This window comes from Carcharhinus amblyrhynchos, chromosome 22, assembly GCF_965287045.1.
Source record: "Carcharhinus amblyrhynchos chromosome 22, sCarAmb.v2.hapA, whole genome shotgun sequence".
In the NCBI taxonomy this organism is placed as follows: Eukaryota; Metazoa; Chordata; class Chondrichthyes; order Carcharhiniformes; family Carcharhinidae; genus Carcharhinus; species Carcharhinus amblyrhynchos.
In genome coordinates, this window is record NC_137345.1 from 46,075,345 (window position 1) to 46,091,844 (window position 16,500).

Consider the following 16,500-nt stretch of genomic DNA (forward strand, 5'->3'; position numbering starts at 1 on the left):
CTTATTACAGTAGTAATTCTTTGTTGAACAGGTTGATAGGAAGAAAGTTGACTCCACTATCTCCCCTCCCTTCCCCACAGTGGTATTTGTTTCAAGCAGAAACAAAGGTAAACTGCAAGCATGTGCGTTGTTCTTTGTATGATGTGGAGATACCAGCATTGGACTAGGGTGGCCACAGTAAGAAGTGATTGCAAAGGGCCAGTTGTCTATATATGCCCTGTTTGTGAACCCAACTCTCCACTCACCTGATGAAGATGCAGCACTCCAAAAGCTCGTGATACCAAATAAACCCATTGAACTTTAACCTGCTGTTGTGAGACTTCTTATTGTTCTTTGAAGAGCGCCCCAGGGAAGACCCATGCCATTTGATGCTAGGCTTCAGTTTCAGCCTCTCAGTGCAATGCTGAATTAGTTACTGAGCCATCCTAAATTGACTGTTTCTCATGCAGCAGGAGGCAGGGGACTATATGCTTGGGATTAAGTGGTGGGAGCTTTACTTTATATCTAACCATACTTGTCTGCAGAGTGCTAAGTATCAGCGTTAGGTATCTGAAATAGGATAGTCACAAGTGCCAACATCCTTTACTTTGGTAAATATAAATCTCCTTCACGGATATTATGAGCTGACTTCAGTACCAAACAAGTGAACAAATTGTGAAAAGCTTGTTTACATTTGAGCTTGTTTGAAATTTCTGTTAAGATGTTGTGCTGCATTGTCCTCATCTATATAATGCTTTAGTAGTGGGCAGCCATTGATTAATAAAGGAGTAGGTTCGATTAATGCATTTTTCTGCTGATCTAGACGTGGTGACCTGGCTGGAATTTACAGAATGCTATAACTGGCTCATTAATGACTCTGCTATCGTTTCTTACCAAATGAACCAGGTGCAGCCACCTAACAGTAGATGCTGTTACTGTCACACGTGCACTACTCACAGACCTTCGCATCCGCCTCTACCGCTTCATTCGTTCAGCCAAGGAGCCCAGGTTTCTTTCTCTATATATATTTATATATCTATCACTGTTTCTATCCAATGTTCTCACTGACATTCCCATTCATTCATGACTGCCACCAGCATTAATTTAGGCATCAGATTATTCATTATGAGGGGTAAATTTTTAGACACAACCTGTACTTTCTAACAGTTCTGAAAGTACCCACCAAATCCAAGAAGGACTACTCATTAATGTACTGCTAGGTATGGGGTATGTTTATATTAGGAGACAAACCAAACTCTAAAACACAATCTTGAGATTTGAATGTGAATTTGAGTTTTTTAATTTAATTACAATATTTCACAAATGAAATTGAGATGATTACATTCTGGGAGTTAGTAGTAGGCACCACGGAATTGGGAAAAAGTGAGGAAATCGTTTAGCAACAGAGATACAAATAATAAAACCATAGAAATCAGAGCGCTGTAGGAATCAGTCACGCTGGTGCCAATGCAAGTTCTTCAACCATAACTTCTCTGTGATATTTTTAAGTTATTCCTTTTCCTATTTTCTGTTCTTCCTTTTCACCTCCTGTCCCATTTTTAAATGATCAATTTATATAGCATTTCAGTGCTTAGATTTAATTCCTTATTGTCAGTCTACATCCCTGCAATGAAATAGGCCAGAATAAATTGATTTTCTTATAGGTGAGTCTACATTTACTGCATTAAAAGTACCAAAGTTAGAGATGCTCTTCATAAATCTTTTAAAAAGTGGATGCATCACCTTGGGAACGCAGGGAACTTGGGAGCAGGTGTTGTGTTCTCCAACTATTTTAAATCTAGAATAAATTGTGGTGAATTTTATTTATGAATATCTGTTTGATGATGTTGCACAGGAATATTGAGTAGCAGATAACAGGACTTATAAATGTTAATTTTCTGAATTTAGTCGCTTCCATGTGTATCTCTATTAGTCAGAGCAAGCAAAAACGAATTAACATGTGCAAAGATCCTTTCATGATCCACAGTCCTTGTACAAAAATCTGTGGACTGCATTTATCAAACACTTTGAATTTCCTGTGTACTGCTTTTACACTTCATCAGTGTTTAGCTTAACACATGGAGTTAGTCCTTAGGATTTCAAGCAGGCATCTTTTTTCCATCACTATCTTGGGAGAATGTGACAAAGGATCACTCTGCTCCTGACTTGAAATTTATGTTCTGAGTTTAATGACCTTTCTTTGCTTTTTCAGAAGAACTTTCGATTTGTCATTTTTACATTACAGAATCTAGGCAAATGCTGGTGACAGCGGTTTATGTTTATGCTTTTGTTTGCTCGTTCCGATTTTCTTCCTCAGTTTTATTCCAGTGGAAATGCTGAGGAATCATAGGTACAAATGCTAGCAATAAGTAACTTGCTTACAAAGTAGGGCCAAATCTTCATGGTAAAGGAAGAAATAAGTGCATTTACACCACCGCCCCCTCACCAATACACACACCCTCACACACACACACACACACACACACACACAGACACAGACACACAACACACACACTCATTGCCTGCTGATCAACTCGTGCGTGGGACTAAAATAAGCTGTGATAAATTTGGCCCTTTGCATTAATATGACACAACTGCAATTCACAGAGCTTAATTCCACAGCACTTGGGGCATCAGATAAATAACTGTACAGGCACACTTGCACATCTGTGTATGGTTGTTTAAACTAGTAACTACAGAGCAAAAGAATTTGCGTTGCTCCTCTTGCATTAATTAAATGGTGTTATGGAGAATGTCTTTATACCTCTAATTCACGAGAGTTAGTATTGCTGACATTGAGTTGGCCCTGACAACAGCACTCTACGGTAAGTGCCACATAATCAAGAATACAATTACATCAGTGAGTAGAGCAATTTAAAATGTGAGACATGGGAATTGATAAGATTTGGATAGCTTCATCTGTTTGAATGAATTTCGATAAAGAGAGTTGTTTCCAGGTGGAAAATAAAGGGCAGAATCTGCTGTACGATAGTCTGAAGCTCTCTTGGTTTTTTCCTTCCAAGTGCCCATCCTGTTTCCTTTTGAAATTACTGATTATTTCTGCTTTCATCATCCTTATGGGCAGGGGGTTCCAGCACCAAATTCAGCAATGTCTCCTTTCAGTTGGGTCAAGAACATTCTGATCAAGGAAATTATCCTGAACACATTTCAGAAATTCATCCTCCCACTTAGCCTTTGAATTGATAATATCCCAATTAAAATATGAGTAATTAAAAACTCTAACTATCACCAGCTGTAACTCTTGCACACCTTTGTGATTTCCCGTTAGATTTGTACCTCTATCAATTTTGCGCTACTTGGAGGCCTATAGAATACCCCAGCAAGCGTGATCTTTTTTCATCTGAACTGTAACCAAATGAACTCCGTCCTTTCTTCCATAAGGCCCTTCTATCTTTCCAACACTGGAACATCTTCCTTAATCAATACTGCTTCCCCATCTCCCTTTCTTCATTATCTTTTCTGTATACTTTTATATCCTTCTATAGTATGTACCTGGTCATCACCATTTTAGATACATTTCTGTTATTGCCCACACTGCTATTTGTGATTATAGCTTACCAACCTTATTCAATACATTTTGTGAGTTTATTTGCATGCATTGTAAGCCTGTTTTGCATTTTTTCATAGTCCTTCTTTCATCTTGTAGCTCATTTTGATTGGGTTACCTATATTTAATTGAAGCTATTTCTCTTCATTTTGGCAGCTGAAGTACCCTGGCATGATTAAGAATTGCTAATGGGACAAGTAAGCCTGCAGAACTTTCCTAAGTGACCTGGAACATAATCTTAGATACTTCTAGAGCGAGACCCATTTATCTTCAGCTGTCTATTTCTAAATTTTTCATACATCTCTACTGACCAGCAGTGCATAAGAGGGATGTTTAAAATTTCAACCATATATGTCTTGTTCACCATTCAGTACTGTTTTCCTGGAGTTTTCATTGCTCATCTGTGAAGGTTACAGTGGACAAGCTGGACAACATCTGCAGAAACTCACTTCATAAGTCTGTAGTTTGAATAAGTCCCAAATTATCACCTCATTCATTTGGCAGCAAACTCTCATTAGATATGGATTGTTGACTAAATGCACATCACTGGAACATTGTGCATTCCAGTATATTTTGCTTTGTCCTCACACATTTGTCCTGTCTTGCTTTTGTAGATTGACTCCATTGAGCAAGATTCTCAACCGCATGGCAGTGTGGCATGGATAGCCGACTCCAAGCAGGACTCCAAGAGGACAATCAGTACAAAGTATGAAACCACCATATTCTGACCACCTCCTGCTCCTAATCTGTGCCTTTGCACTGTGAACCTGTTCCACTTCTCCGCTTCCTATGGCGGGTACACAAAAGCTGCTTTCGCTCTCTTTCCCAGAGGAAACTAGTATTTGAGTTTCCTGTACTGTACTCTTATAACTCAACAATAGCTGCCTTCAGACATCCTGGTGATCTTTCAGCTACTTAATAAGAAGCTCTGAAAATTACTTGGGAATCTTATTCCAACGCCTGAACTTTGAAATACTCTAACCTCCCAGCACTGTGAGCTACTGCACTGTTACTTAATCCACCCAAACGCTACTAAAGTCTGTGTTGCATGCATTGCCACTTGGACCTGTTGCACCTTTTCCAGAACCGCAAGTCTTCAGTAGCCACTATTGGGTGTTTCTGCTGATGGATCTAATGTGCTTTTTAACAGACTGCATTTCTTTTGAGCTTCCTTTCTTAAACACTTTGATTTAAATAACTTCACAACACGTGCCTCATCCAAACTGTCTTGCAGTTTGGCTATTTCCAAACTGGTTAAAGAGAGATGCAGTTATGGTTCAGCCAAATTGGCTTAAATTAATAAAAATAATACCTTATTGATATGTTCTTTTTTTTTTGTTTTTTACCACACACACAAAAAAATTAAGATTTGGCTACTTTGTTTTAATGACTGAAAAGGCTAAATGACTTTAAGCCACATTGGCTACTTTTAATTTTTACTTCAGGATGGGGCATGTTAGAAAGAATCAAGGTTTTTAATGAAGTTATGGAAATGTTTACTTTAACAAAATGTGTTGGGATATGTGCCATTTAGTGCATATAAGTGAGAGATTCTCTACTTAATCCATGATGATTAAATATTGCAGTTTCTGGGATTACTTGTAACTGTTCAACTCTGGCCTATTTACAACAGCTAAATATTTTCTAACTACAGGCTCCTCTTTACTCAAAGTTACATTATTCAATTATCTGCTGATCATTTGAATTTTTTAAGCTCAACGTTCCAGGCTGTGTGTTTAATTCAAATTATTGGAGCAATTTTTTTAAGCATAAAAGAACTTTTAAGATATCTGTGCCATGTGCTAGAATCTTACCCATTTGGATAGATTTTCACCGATATCAGCAAAGCCCAATGTCAGGTGGGAAAAGTGGCCAACTATTTACGCCATTTAATGTGGGAACCTAGTGCACAAAGAAGGCAGGGATGGGATCCAGGGCGTTTCACTGGCAGGCAGCCTCTGATGCGCCCACCCCCATGTCAGCATTTTGAAGATGCGTATGCCATTTTTAAAGGCTGCTCCAGGGCACAGTGAGCACATCAGGAAGCATTTTTCACCCAGATGCACCCCCACTGGCACCACTCTCACTTCCCCGAACATGCGGTTCCACCGCGAGTGCTGCTGCCAGCTCCTCTGGACGTACTGTCTGCCAGGTTTCTCAGACCAGTTTAAGCATCATGCCATTTTGACGTTGCCTTGGACGCATTTTCTGACATAGGGGTATGATTCCGGCACATCAGCCTGATAATGATATGAAAATATAGGACATTGAAGTTCCCAACATTGGTGAGAAGCATAGCCTGTCTTGGAGGGAATGATTGCTTCCTGCTTTTATGTGACATGGAACATGATTTTTGACCTTCTCACTATATTTTCCCCCTCTGCCAAACCCGCCTGATGCAAATGGGAGCAGAAAATCCCAGCTTTTGTCTGGTATTTATGCACACTTTATGTTATTGCAAATTATCCATCAGTGTGAGAGTTTTTTGATTTATTTTTTCCATCTGTTACTTTATTTTAGTAAGAAGTCTCACAACACCAGGTTGAAGTCCAACAGGTTTATTTGGTAGCAAAAGCCACTAGCTTTCAGAGCACTGCTCCTTCATCAGATGAGTGGAATTTCTGTTCATAAACAGGACATATAAAGACACATCATCAATTTACAAAATAATGGTTGAAATACGCGTCTTTACAGGTAATCAAGTTTTAAAGGTACAGACAATGTGTGTGGAGAGAGGGCCAAGCACAGATTAAAGAGATTGTCTCCAGCCAGGACAGTTAGTGAGATTTTGCAAGTCCCCAGGCAAGTCGTGGGGGTTACAAATAATGTGACATGAATCTAAGATCCTGATTGAGGCCGTCCTCGTGTGCAAAACTTGGCTTTCAGTCTCTGCTCAGTGACTCTGCGCTGTGGTGTATTGTGAAGGCTGCCTTGGAGAACGCTTACCCAAAAATCAGAGGCTGAATGCCCGTGATCAGTGAAGAGTTCCCCAACAGGAAGAGAACAATGTTGATTCATCCGTTGTTGTAGCGTCTGCATGGTGTCCCCAGTATACCGTGCTTCGGGACATCCTTTCCTGCAGCATATCAGGTAGACAACATTGGCCAAGTTGCAAGTGTATGTACTGTGTACCTGTGGGATGGTATTCGACACATCTTGCAGAGGTTGCTGTGGCAGGGTTGTGTGATGTCACGGTCACTATTCTCCTGAAGGCTGGGTAGTTTGCTGTGGACAATGGTCTGTTTGAGGTTGTGCGGTTGTTTGAAGACAAGAAGTGGGTGTGTGGGGATGGCCCCGGCGAGATGCTTGTCTTTATCAATGACATGTTGAATTCTCTTCTCCAAGGTGGCCTTCACGACAGCATAGAGTCTTTGAGCAAAGACTGTTAGCCAAGTTCTGCACACATGAAGTTGGCATCAACTGGGATCTTGGGTCCATGTCACACTATCTGTAATCCCCACGACTTGCCTGGGCTTGCAAAATCTCACTAACTGTCCTGGCTGGAGACAATACACATCTCTTTAACATGTGCTTAACCCGCTTTCCATTCATATTTTCTGTACCTTTAAGACTTGATTGCCTGTAAAGACTCACATTCCAACCATTATTTTGTAAATTGAGTTTGTGTCTTTATATGGCCTGTTTGTAAACTGAAATCCCACTCACCTGACAAAGGGGCAGTGCTCCGAAAGCCAGTGGATTTTGCTACCAAATAAACCTGTTGGATGTTAACTTGGAGTTGTGAGATTTCTTACTGTGTGTACCCCAGTCCAACGCCAGCATCTCCACATCACATTTTTTTTGTAGAATTGGTGCACAGGATATTTTAGAATTTTAATATTTTTAATATTTCACTGATCAAACTTTTCAATTGTATTCCTGCCTTTTCACTTGGTATTTTATGCTTACAGAACTTAGCTTGTTGAGTAAACACTGTTCTTTCACTGTCCATATTGAGGCTGTTAACTGCTGTATTTACCTGCAGAGTCGAACAGCAAATCACTCAGCATCTGTGCGGTGAACTCACAATTTAATGTTTCCCTGTTGAAAGACACCCTAAAATGTTAATTAGTATGTTCTCCACAACAGCCCCGTTAACTGCACAATTCCAGCATTTGCTGTTTCTGTTTGGATACCAGCGTCTTTGGTGCTTTGTTTTTCACTATTTAATATTTTGTTGGGTAAATTGAAAGAAAAAAATTATTTTGCATTTCTGGATTTGAGGAATTCTGATAATTGTCACCACCTTTGTTTCAATCGTTAGATTCTGAATGACCAGCAGATTTTTAAAAGGTGCATTATTTGATATCATTAAGCAGGCTTATTTCGATACCACTTTACATTTACAATTTGACATGAGCCCAGCTCTTTAATTGTGATAATACCCATGAGGAAATGGTTTTTCTATAAGTACTAAGAGATCCACAGAAAGTCACCAAATTTAGATACAGCAATGCATGCTAGTTGCCTTAACCATGGAAAACTGCTAAGGGAAATAAGTTCCAGCATTGATGTCCTTTTTGTATATACGACTAATCCATTCTATGCTATTTTTATGAAGCATATCGAAATCAATTGCAGCAGTGGAAAGACTAAGAAGATCCTCAAACGACTTCCAACCTGCCTGCAGCAGCAAGGCTGTAGAGTTTTGCATATGATAAAGATCAGTCAGTGTGGATAGCGTGAGGCAGTTGTTGAATTTGAGCAAGTAATGACTACTTTGCTGCAATCAAAAATAATTGCTTGTATTGTTAGATGGGGAAGATTAAGAGGAGTGCAGAATCTGCAGAAAGACTTATGGTAAATTCACAGTGATTTGCAGATGTATGATGTTGAGCTATTGGTTTTTTGGCTTTCTTTCAGAAATTAGATGAGGATTGCAGTGCCCTGTGTGAAATTGGATTTGGAATCATATAACCTCTGTCTAATGAGTTACTTGATCTGCCAGGGAATAGTGGATGAGACTTGTAACTTATTGGAGCTCTCAACCCAGGTTAAAGTCCAACAGGTTTATATGGTAGCACGAGCTTTCAAAGTGCTGCTCCTTCATCAGGGGTGTTCATCATCTGACGAAGGAGCACTGCTCTGAAAGCTCGTGCTACCAGATGAACCTATTGGACTTTAACCTGGTGTTGTGAGACTTCTTACTGTGCCCCCCGCACCCACCCCATCCAATGCCGGCATCTCCACATTATTGGAGCTCAACACAAATAATTGAAGATTTAAAAATTACCTTCGAAACAAATTAAACTAAACTAAGCATCAAAAGTCTAGATTAGATCAGTGAGTGTCTTTAAAGCAGAAATAGGTTCTTGATTAGTAATGGGATCAGGGTTATGGGGAAAAGGCAGGAGAATGGGAATGAGAAAAATCAGCCAAGATTGAATGATGTAGCAAACTCAATGGACCGAGTGGCCTAATTCTGCTTCTATGTCTTATAGTCTAAAAGAATATTTATTGTTAGATTTTCTTGATATGATCATTAACTTGACAGGACTGCCTTAGGCAATGGGGAAGATTGACGTTTTGTAAATAAGTGGCTATTTTCAGCATAACAGTAATTGGTAACATTGTTAGCTAAAGATGTGTGACAGCCTTGTGTGTCCACACGTAGGGTTTTTCGGGTGGCAGGTGTTTCCCATTCAAAGAGCATCCAGACTATCCAAAGAGTTAGCGGTGAATGCACCCCCCGTGACGCTGGCTGTCCCGCAACCATCTAATGCTCCAACGAGCATTAATTCAGCAGAGATGGGACTTCTGCCCTCATCCAGGAAGAAGTTCTGTCTCAGTGAGCTGCTGGCCAGTGTGGCCAGAAGCTCGTGAGTCCCAGCAGCACCAGAAGCTGCAGTAGACTGGACTGAGACTGCAAGCATCCCCAGAGTCTAATTCCCGTGAGTCTGAGACCAGATCAGTGTGGAGGTCTCACGGATGACAGATGAGACCCTGCTGGGTGGGCAGAAGGAGAATTGGGGTGTTGGTGGAGAGGCTGGAGGTAACAGCTCCCACAGACCTTGTGGAGGGGCACCAGATAGTGAAAGGAGGTTGTTGGTGGAAGCCCTTTCCCAACTGAGACCTGAGCAGGGGCAATTTCCAGGCTTTCCCTCTGCCCTGTACTCAGTCCACCAGCCTGAAAATTGATGCTGGAGTTCACCTAACGAATGAGCAGTGCTCCGAAAGCTTGTGATTTCAAATAGGCTTGTTGGACTACAGCCTAGTGTCGTGTAATCTCTCATCTTGTTCACCCCATGGCATAAAGGCCTGATAGAAGATTTCCTTACTTAAATTACTTCACTGTGTAGACTCGCACCCAACTAATACAGCTAGATTTCCCCCGAATTTTTATCCTCTGATGAGAATTGTGAGGTGACTACTTTTTCACTTCATGTCCTTTTCTTGTCCCTCCACCTCCAGCCCCCTTCTCTCGAGACAGCAGTTACCAGAAGAACAGTACAGTTACTGGGCCAGTGTATGTGTGAGTGCTTTATATACATGTACCATATCTGAAAGTTTGGAAGTGAATAGATCTACAGTCTGTTTTCCAGTTTGGTTTCCTTGCTTTGCACCAATAAGTTACTGAAGGCAAAATGGACTGAACTTGGGACCTCTGTTCAACAAACTTAAATTTAGCTTTTTTTGATGAAACATGACTAACTATTAACCGTGATGTGGAGATGCCGGCGTTGCACTGGGTAGGCACATTAAGTACCTCACAACACCAGGTTAAAGTCCAACAGGTTTATTTGGTAGCATGAGCTTTTGGAGTATTGCCGCTTCATCAGACTTACCTGATGAAGGAGCAATGCTCCGAAAGTTCGTGCTACCTAATAAACCTGTTGGACTTTAATCTGGTGTTGAGAGACTACTTACTGCATATTATCTATTAACCAGTTACGGACAATAATTATATACAGATTGCCATCTCTGGCAAAAGATCATTTGACTCAACTGGAGCTGAAGTTAGAAACTAAGTGATGACTGTCCTTTGGGCTAAGATTCTTTCATTAGGCAGTTTCACCAGTTCTTGTGCATCACAACAAAGTCATTGAGCACTTCAGTTAAGGGTGTTTAAAACTGGCAGGAATGGTCTCATTCCACCAATCTGCTTTCCCCATATTATAATAAGCAGTATTGATGAAAGGTAGACACACTTTTTTTAATAACTTAGGTTCATATTTTGATAAGCAGTATTGATGAAAGGTAGACACACTTTTTTTTTAATAACTTAGGTTCATATTTTGATAAGCAGTATTGGTAGACACACTTTTTAATAACTTAGGTTCATATTTTGAACTAATTTCTCATGTTATTCCTAAATCATCCTGGCCAATTATTTCTTAGAAGGTTTTGTGCACACATCTTGGTTCATTGTGTCATTCAAAAATCAATAGCAGATTTTGCAGTAAACTGCTGTATATTATATACACTGATTCACACACTGCTCAAAGCAGATGTTTGACACAAACCTGAAGCCGTATTTCAATGAACAAAATCTGGCAACCTGGCATCTGAAATATGATTGAACTCTGCAGAATTATAATTACTACCAGCCTCATTACGATGCTGCAAAACAGCACCTCAAGGACTTTGAAAGAATGCAGTTTATTTTCTATTCAAAAGAAAATCTTCATTTATCTATTGATAACAAAAATTTATTTGAATTCTGTTTGCAGTTTTATGTCGTCGTGTAGGCCATGGATGCTTTCTGTTCAAAATATTCATTTAAACATGCAACCAGTATTTAATTATTAATAGCTGCAAAATGGATTATGAATTATAAACTATGATGCTGTTTATAATAGTATAGAAACGTGCTGCATTTTGGTCATGCATGGCACGGTTGAAATTAGGAACCTTTGAATTTGTCCTTTTCCAAGGAAATGTGAATGATCTGTGTTCCATGTTTTGTTTTTTCTTGTTTTTTTATTATTGTCTACTCATTGTTCCATTGTTTGCAGCTAAAAAGGCAGCCAGGCAATCTCCTTAGTTGTTGGGATTAGATAAATTAGATTTATTCCTGTTCATGTGTCCTATGGCAATGTTGCTAGACTCCTATTTATTCTTACAATTCCCCTTTGTGATCTGCATTACGTGTGGCTCAAAATCTTTTTCATACATATTCTAGATAAGTTGTTTAAAAATGCACCAAAAAATTCAAGACTCGGAACAGGATCATTTCAAGCCTTTCTTCTGTGGAAATCAGTGCATTGTGTTGTGTTTCTTAATTCTTCAATCACTACATTTTTGTGTACATTTTAAGTTTAATGTCATGTGCATTTTGTCTCTTTATTTTAACTCCATGTAGCTGAAACTCTGGGGTGAGTGTGTGTTTACTGGAAATGTGGCATTGGGTGTCCCAGGTCAACATGAGGGAGAATTAAAACCATCTGAGCAACAACATCCCATACCAGGGAGATCATGGATCTGAAGTTCACTTGTGTAGCAGTGATTTCCGCTTTCTTTAATCCAGCACATCATCAGAAATGCATTTCTAGAACTTCTTACTCCACAAGTGCTTGGATACGATCAAGAAATTTAGCTGTTTAATCAAAGAAGGAACATTGCGAACGGCGCTAACTCCCTGTGTGGGAATGATGAAGCAGAGCAATCGTATTTAACCGGGTTGACGGTGCTTCAGTTTATACAACAGTGGGCAAGGATGTGCACTATCCCCAAAGCTTTAGTATATAAACTGTGAGGAAAAGGATTTTATTTTTATGTTGAACGTATATTCATTAAATCCATGGGTTTTTCACTGTTTCCTTTGGATCCTTCCCCCAGAACAAACCCAATTACGACCATTGGATTTTGCAGTTAGAGCCAAAAGCTAATGTACTCTTGTTGTAATGTAACTTCAAGCTGCAGTGTTTACTACTTTTCTGAAAATGATAATTGATCATGATAGTCTGCAAACATCTCAACTATTTTTTTGAGTTCAAATCAGTTCTATCCTGCCAGCATCATTGCTATCACTTTGACAGGAAGTAGCGGTGGGATCAGAATTTTAAGTGTCCAGAAGCATTGTGTATTTTGCTTTAGTAGCATTGTTGTATTTTAAACTATGGACCTGCATGTGAGCAAAGCGGAATGACACCAGAAGATACTTAGTTAAGCTATGAACAACTGGAAAGGATTAAAGCACAGTTCTGTTCCACAACAGGGTGGTGTCCCTATCAGCCTATGCGCGATGAATTTGCAGATGTGAAGAAAACCCATTTTCAAATCTGGGTCGTGGAATTAAAGTTCAAGGTAGTTTTAAGATATTCATATGTATGATTCTATCATATGTATGATTCTAAAGGGTACTTTGGGATTGAGAGTATTTATGGTACATGAAAATGTCAGATTCTTTACAGGACGGCAGTAACAAAGAGGGCAAAGTATTTGAATAAAGCATGAGGGGAATTAAGGAATTCCATTTTTGTGTTGGAATCAATATAGCTTAAGGGGATGAAATTCTATCTATTTATAATTTTATTGTGTGATTTCTTTTTAAGGTTATAAAACTGACGCCCCTTATGTTAGTAGCCGTTGTGTACAAATGTAAGGATTTAAAGAATTGTTAACCCTGTTTCCCGAGCCACTCGTTTGACTAGTACAAATCTGTATTTGGGTTGAACTCGAATGGATACTGTATGGTTCAAATCTATCTCTGCTTTTGCACTTGTCAACTTTTAAACAATCCTTAGTTTCCTTGCAAAACGTTTGCCACTATGCAACCACCTTCTCACCAAGAGAACGGAATCATATGGGGAAATGGCATCCTTTGTGACCACAGTCAGGTTAGCTCCACGATTTCCTGATTCAAATTTACTTTTGTAGAGAGTCAGCTGTCAACGGGTTGCCTTAATAATGAAGCATCCCATTATGCAGCAGGCAGCATAGATCAGCCCAGTCAAGAAATGACAGCTTCTGCACCCAAGCCAAACCCATGGTGAATGAGCTTGAGTGGATTGGCAAACCCTGACCTAAAATTCAACAGGCATTGCTGATCTTTTTACTGCTGGGATGTGTCAACTTATGTTGGGACTCTGAGAAAACAACAGAATTGTTGGACAATTACCTGTTTAACAAGTGTAATTACTCATTCATACAGAGCAGGATATAATGCCATCAAATGGCTTTTGAATCTAAAGAGTGGCCCAGTGAAGGGGTATTTTTTAAGTGTTGAAATTATATATGAATAACAAGGCAGCAGTATTTTTAATCGAACATGCCTGCTTAAATAACTTGAGGGGATTTAATTGTTGATGAACAGCTAACCTATTTTGTAGAGATTTTTTGGTAGATATTCTTCATTATGTCTTGATTTTATTTTAATTAACAGTAATAATCTCAGTAAAGGTGCACTAATGGGCAGGGGAGTAGCTGCTTCACCTAATTTGAGTCACAATCTGATTATTATTTCACTGTTGTAAAATTAAGTTTCAAAGAAAATTTGTATTCTGGGTCAGGGGCTGTGAATGCTGTGTAGACACTAAGCAGGGCTTACTGGTGTATATCTTGTTCTAAATTTTAGACATTTCTGATGGTTAGCATTGGATCTAATATGTATTGATGGGTGTTTATTAATTTACCAGTTCTGTATTGCAGTACTTGAAAGACATATTTCTATGTGTATAAAGCTGTAGAGTCATGATCAAGTGTTGAAACTGGACATATCATGGTACCAAACACTAGGATTGTTGTGCAAAAACTAGACTGACCTCATAATGATACAAGTTTGTAAATATACTTGGGCTTCCAGTCTGTTTTTGTTACTTTTTACCATTATTTGTACAATTGGAAATCGATGAATAAACAACCTGAGAAAATATTTGTGTAAATGTTTCATATGGACCAGTTTTTGTAGTTATTTGTGGTGAAGTTCAGGTTTCATTTCCTCCATTACAAAAATCACAACGTATCAAAGATCAGTTCACATTGTTTTGATTTTGATTTTTTCACCATCAAGGCCCAGGAACTTGAATGGACAAAATGTCTTTTAATGAGTCCCTTGGGTCTCAAATTTTTGACATTAGTATGCAATAATTCTTATAGTTCAGGCAGAGGTAATGGTTATCAAATGACAGAATTGAACATCACTCTTACCAAAAAACGTGCAGGTAAACTTGGGATTTGGATGTAACACTTTATGGATGCAAGGAACAAAACCATACTAAGTTTATTAGCCTACTTCAGTATTAGTATTGGAAAAAATTCCAGCTCTAATATTTGATTCTGGACGTGTAACATTGTAAAATCAATTTAAAGTTAATTTATTAGTCACAAGTAAGGCTTACATTAACACTGCAATGAAGTTCCTGCGAAATTCCCCTAGTTGCCACACTCTGGCACCTGTCGAGTCAATGCACCTAACCAGTACACCTTTTAGATGGAGGAAACCGGAGCACCCAAAGGAAACCCACACAGACACAGGGAGAAAATGCAAACTCCACACAGTGACAGCGTTGCAAGACTCTCTAAGGTAGGCAAGATTAGGACAAGACAGCAAGATACCATCTTCATAAAGGAGTTTAAATAAGCTTAGAGTGGCTGCTCTGACGATGATTAAGCCACTGATGGCCAATTAAATTGGCACCTAACAGTCATCGGAGAGGCTCAATATCATTTTGCAGGCAGTGAAGTAATTAACATTTCCTCTCAGTGATCAGTTGAACAGGAATTGGGAAATCTTTGGACTGTGGGAGGAAACCCATGCAGACACAGGGAGAAAGTGCAAACTCCACACACACTGACCCAAGGCCAGAATTGAACCTGGGTCCCTGGCGCTGAGGAGTAGCAGTGCTAATCACTGCTGCCACGATCATAATGAATGGCAGAGCAGGCTCGAAGGGCTGAATGGCCTACTCCTGCTTCTAATTTCTATGTTCCTCAGAGATCACAACAGCACTTCAGCTGAAGGAAGCTCGCTGCTGCCTTCTTTGTCTGTTTCTGCCTAACTGCTGTTCACTGACCCTTAAAGCAATCTGTGAGATCTATTAATATATCCCAGTGGCTCCTGCTCCTGTTCCTAGGGAAAATCAAATGCATCAGCCCTGGGAATACTCAATCTCCAGTTTAACTAACAGTTACTCTCCACAGGTGTTGACTTAGAAGAATGCAGAAACAAAGGAAAAAAAATCTTAAAAAAAAAAGTTTCATTGCAACATATAAAAATTTCTGGGATTGGAAATGAGCACCGTACCAATCATTAACAAAGCCCAGACTCAGAGTTCATTTCTTCAATGCCATCTTTTGGTGCTCATTAGTGAAGTTGGCTTGACTTGCAATGTGCAGCTAAATTGGCAGGTGATTGGCAAGTTGTGCTCTAATGTGTTCAATAGGGAAGGGGTGACAACCTCCAATGAATTATACCCATTAAAATGTAATGACAAAAGACAAAAAAAAGGGCTACTGTCTCTGTGTCTACTCTAAATTTTTAATTGGGGATGTGATGGGGTTCTCACAATAATAGAAAAAGAGGCCATTTGGCATGTAAAATAATTGTGCATACAGTTCATTATTATTCTAGCATGCACTTCCATTCCACTTACTTATCCCTCTGTAAGCAAATTAGAATTCCTGAACACAGGATTCACTGCTTTGAAAATTATAATTTTTTTATGAAGAACTACATTTAGAAAAACAGATTTATGAACAAAGAAAATTACGGCACAGGAACAGGCCCTTTGGCCCTCCAAGCCTGCACCAACCATGCTGTTTGACTTAACTAAAACTCCCTACCCTTTAGGGGACCATATCCCTCTATTCCCATCCTATTCACGTACTTGTCAAGATGTGCCTTTAAAGTCACTATCGGATGTGCTTCCACTACCTCCCCCAGCAGCGAGTTCCAGGCACCCACCACCCCCTGTGTAAAAAAAAAACTTGCCTTGTACACCTCCTTTAAACCTTGCCCCTCGCATCTTAAACCTGTGCCTCCTAGTCGTTGACTCTTCCACCCTGGGAAAAAG

General features: G+C 39.5%; 1 protein-coding gene across 14 annotated transcripts in view; it reads left to right on the forward strand.

Annotated features, from left to right (window-relative positions):
* The window catches only part of anks1aa (ankyrin repeat and sterile alpha motif domain containing 1Aa), a 373,296-nt gene extending 358,936 nt beyond the window's left edge, over window positions 1–14,360 (forward strand). For 8 of the 14 annotated variants that reach the window (XM_080210245.1, XM_080210251.1, XM_080210247.1 and 5 more), the window contains 2 exons: window positions 886–987; window positions 4,162–6,102. In XM_080210245.1, the coding sequence (XP_080066371.1) occupies window positions 886–987; window positions 4,162–4,275 (216 nt within the window). In that variant the 3' untranslated portion in view covers window positions 4,276–6,102. Of the gene's footprint in view, window positions 1–885; window positions 988–4,161; window positions 6,106–11,849 lie in introns of those variants that run through there. The other 6 variants (XM_080210255.1, XM_080210259.1, XM_080210258.1 and 3 more) reach the window with 4 other exon arrangements.
* The last annotated feature ends 2,140 nt before the right edge of the window (window positions 14,361–16,500 follow it).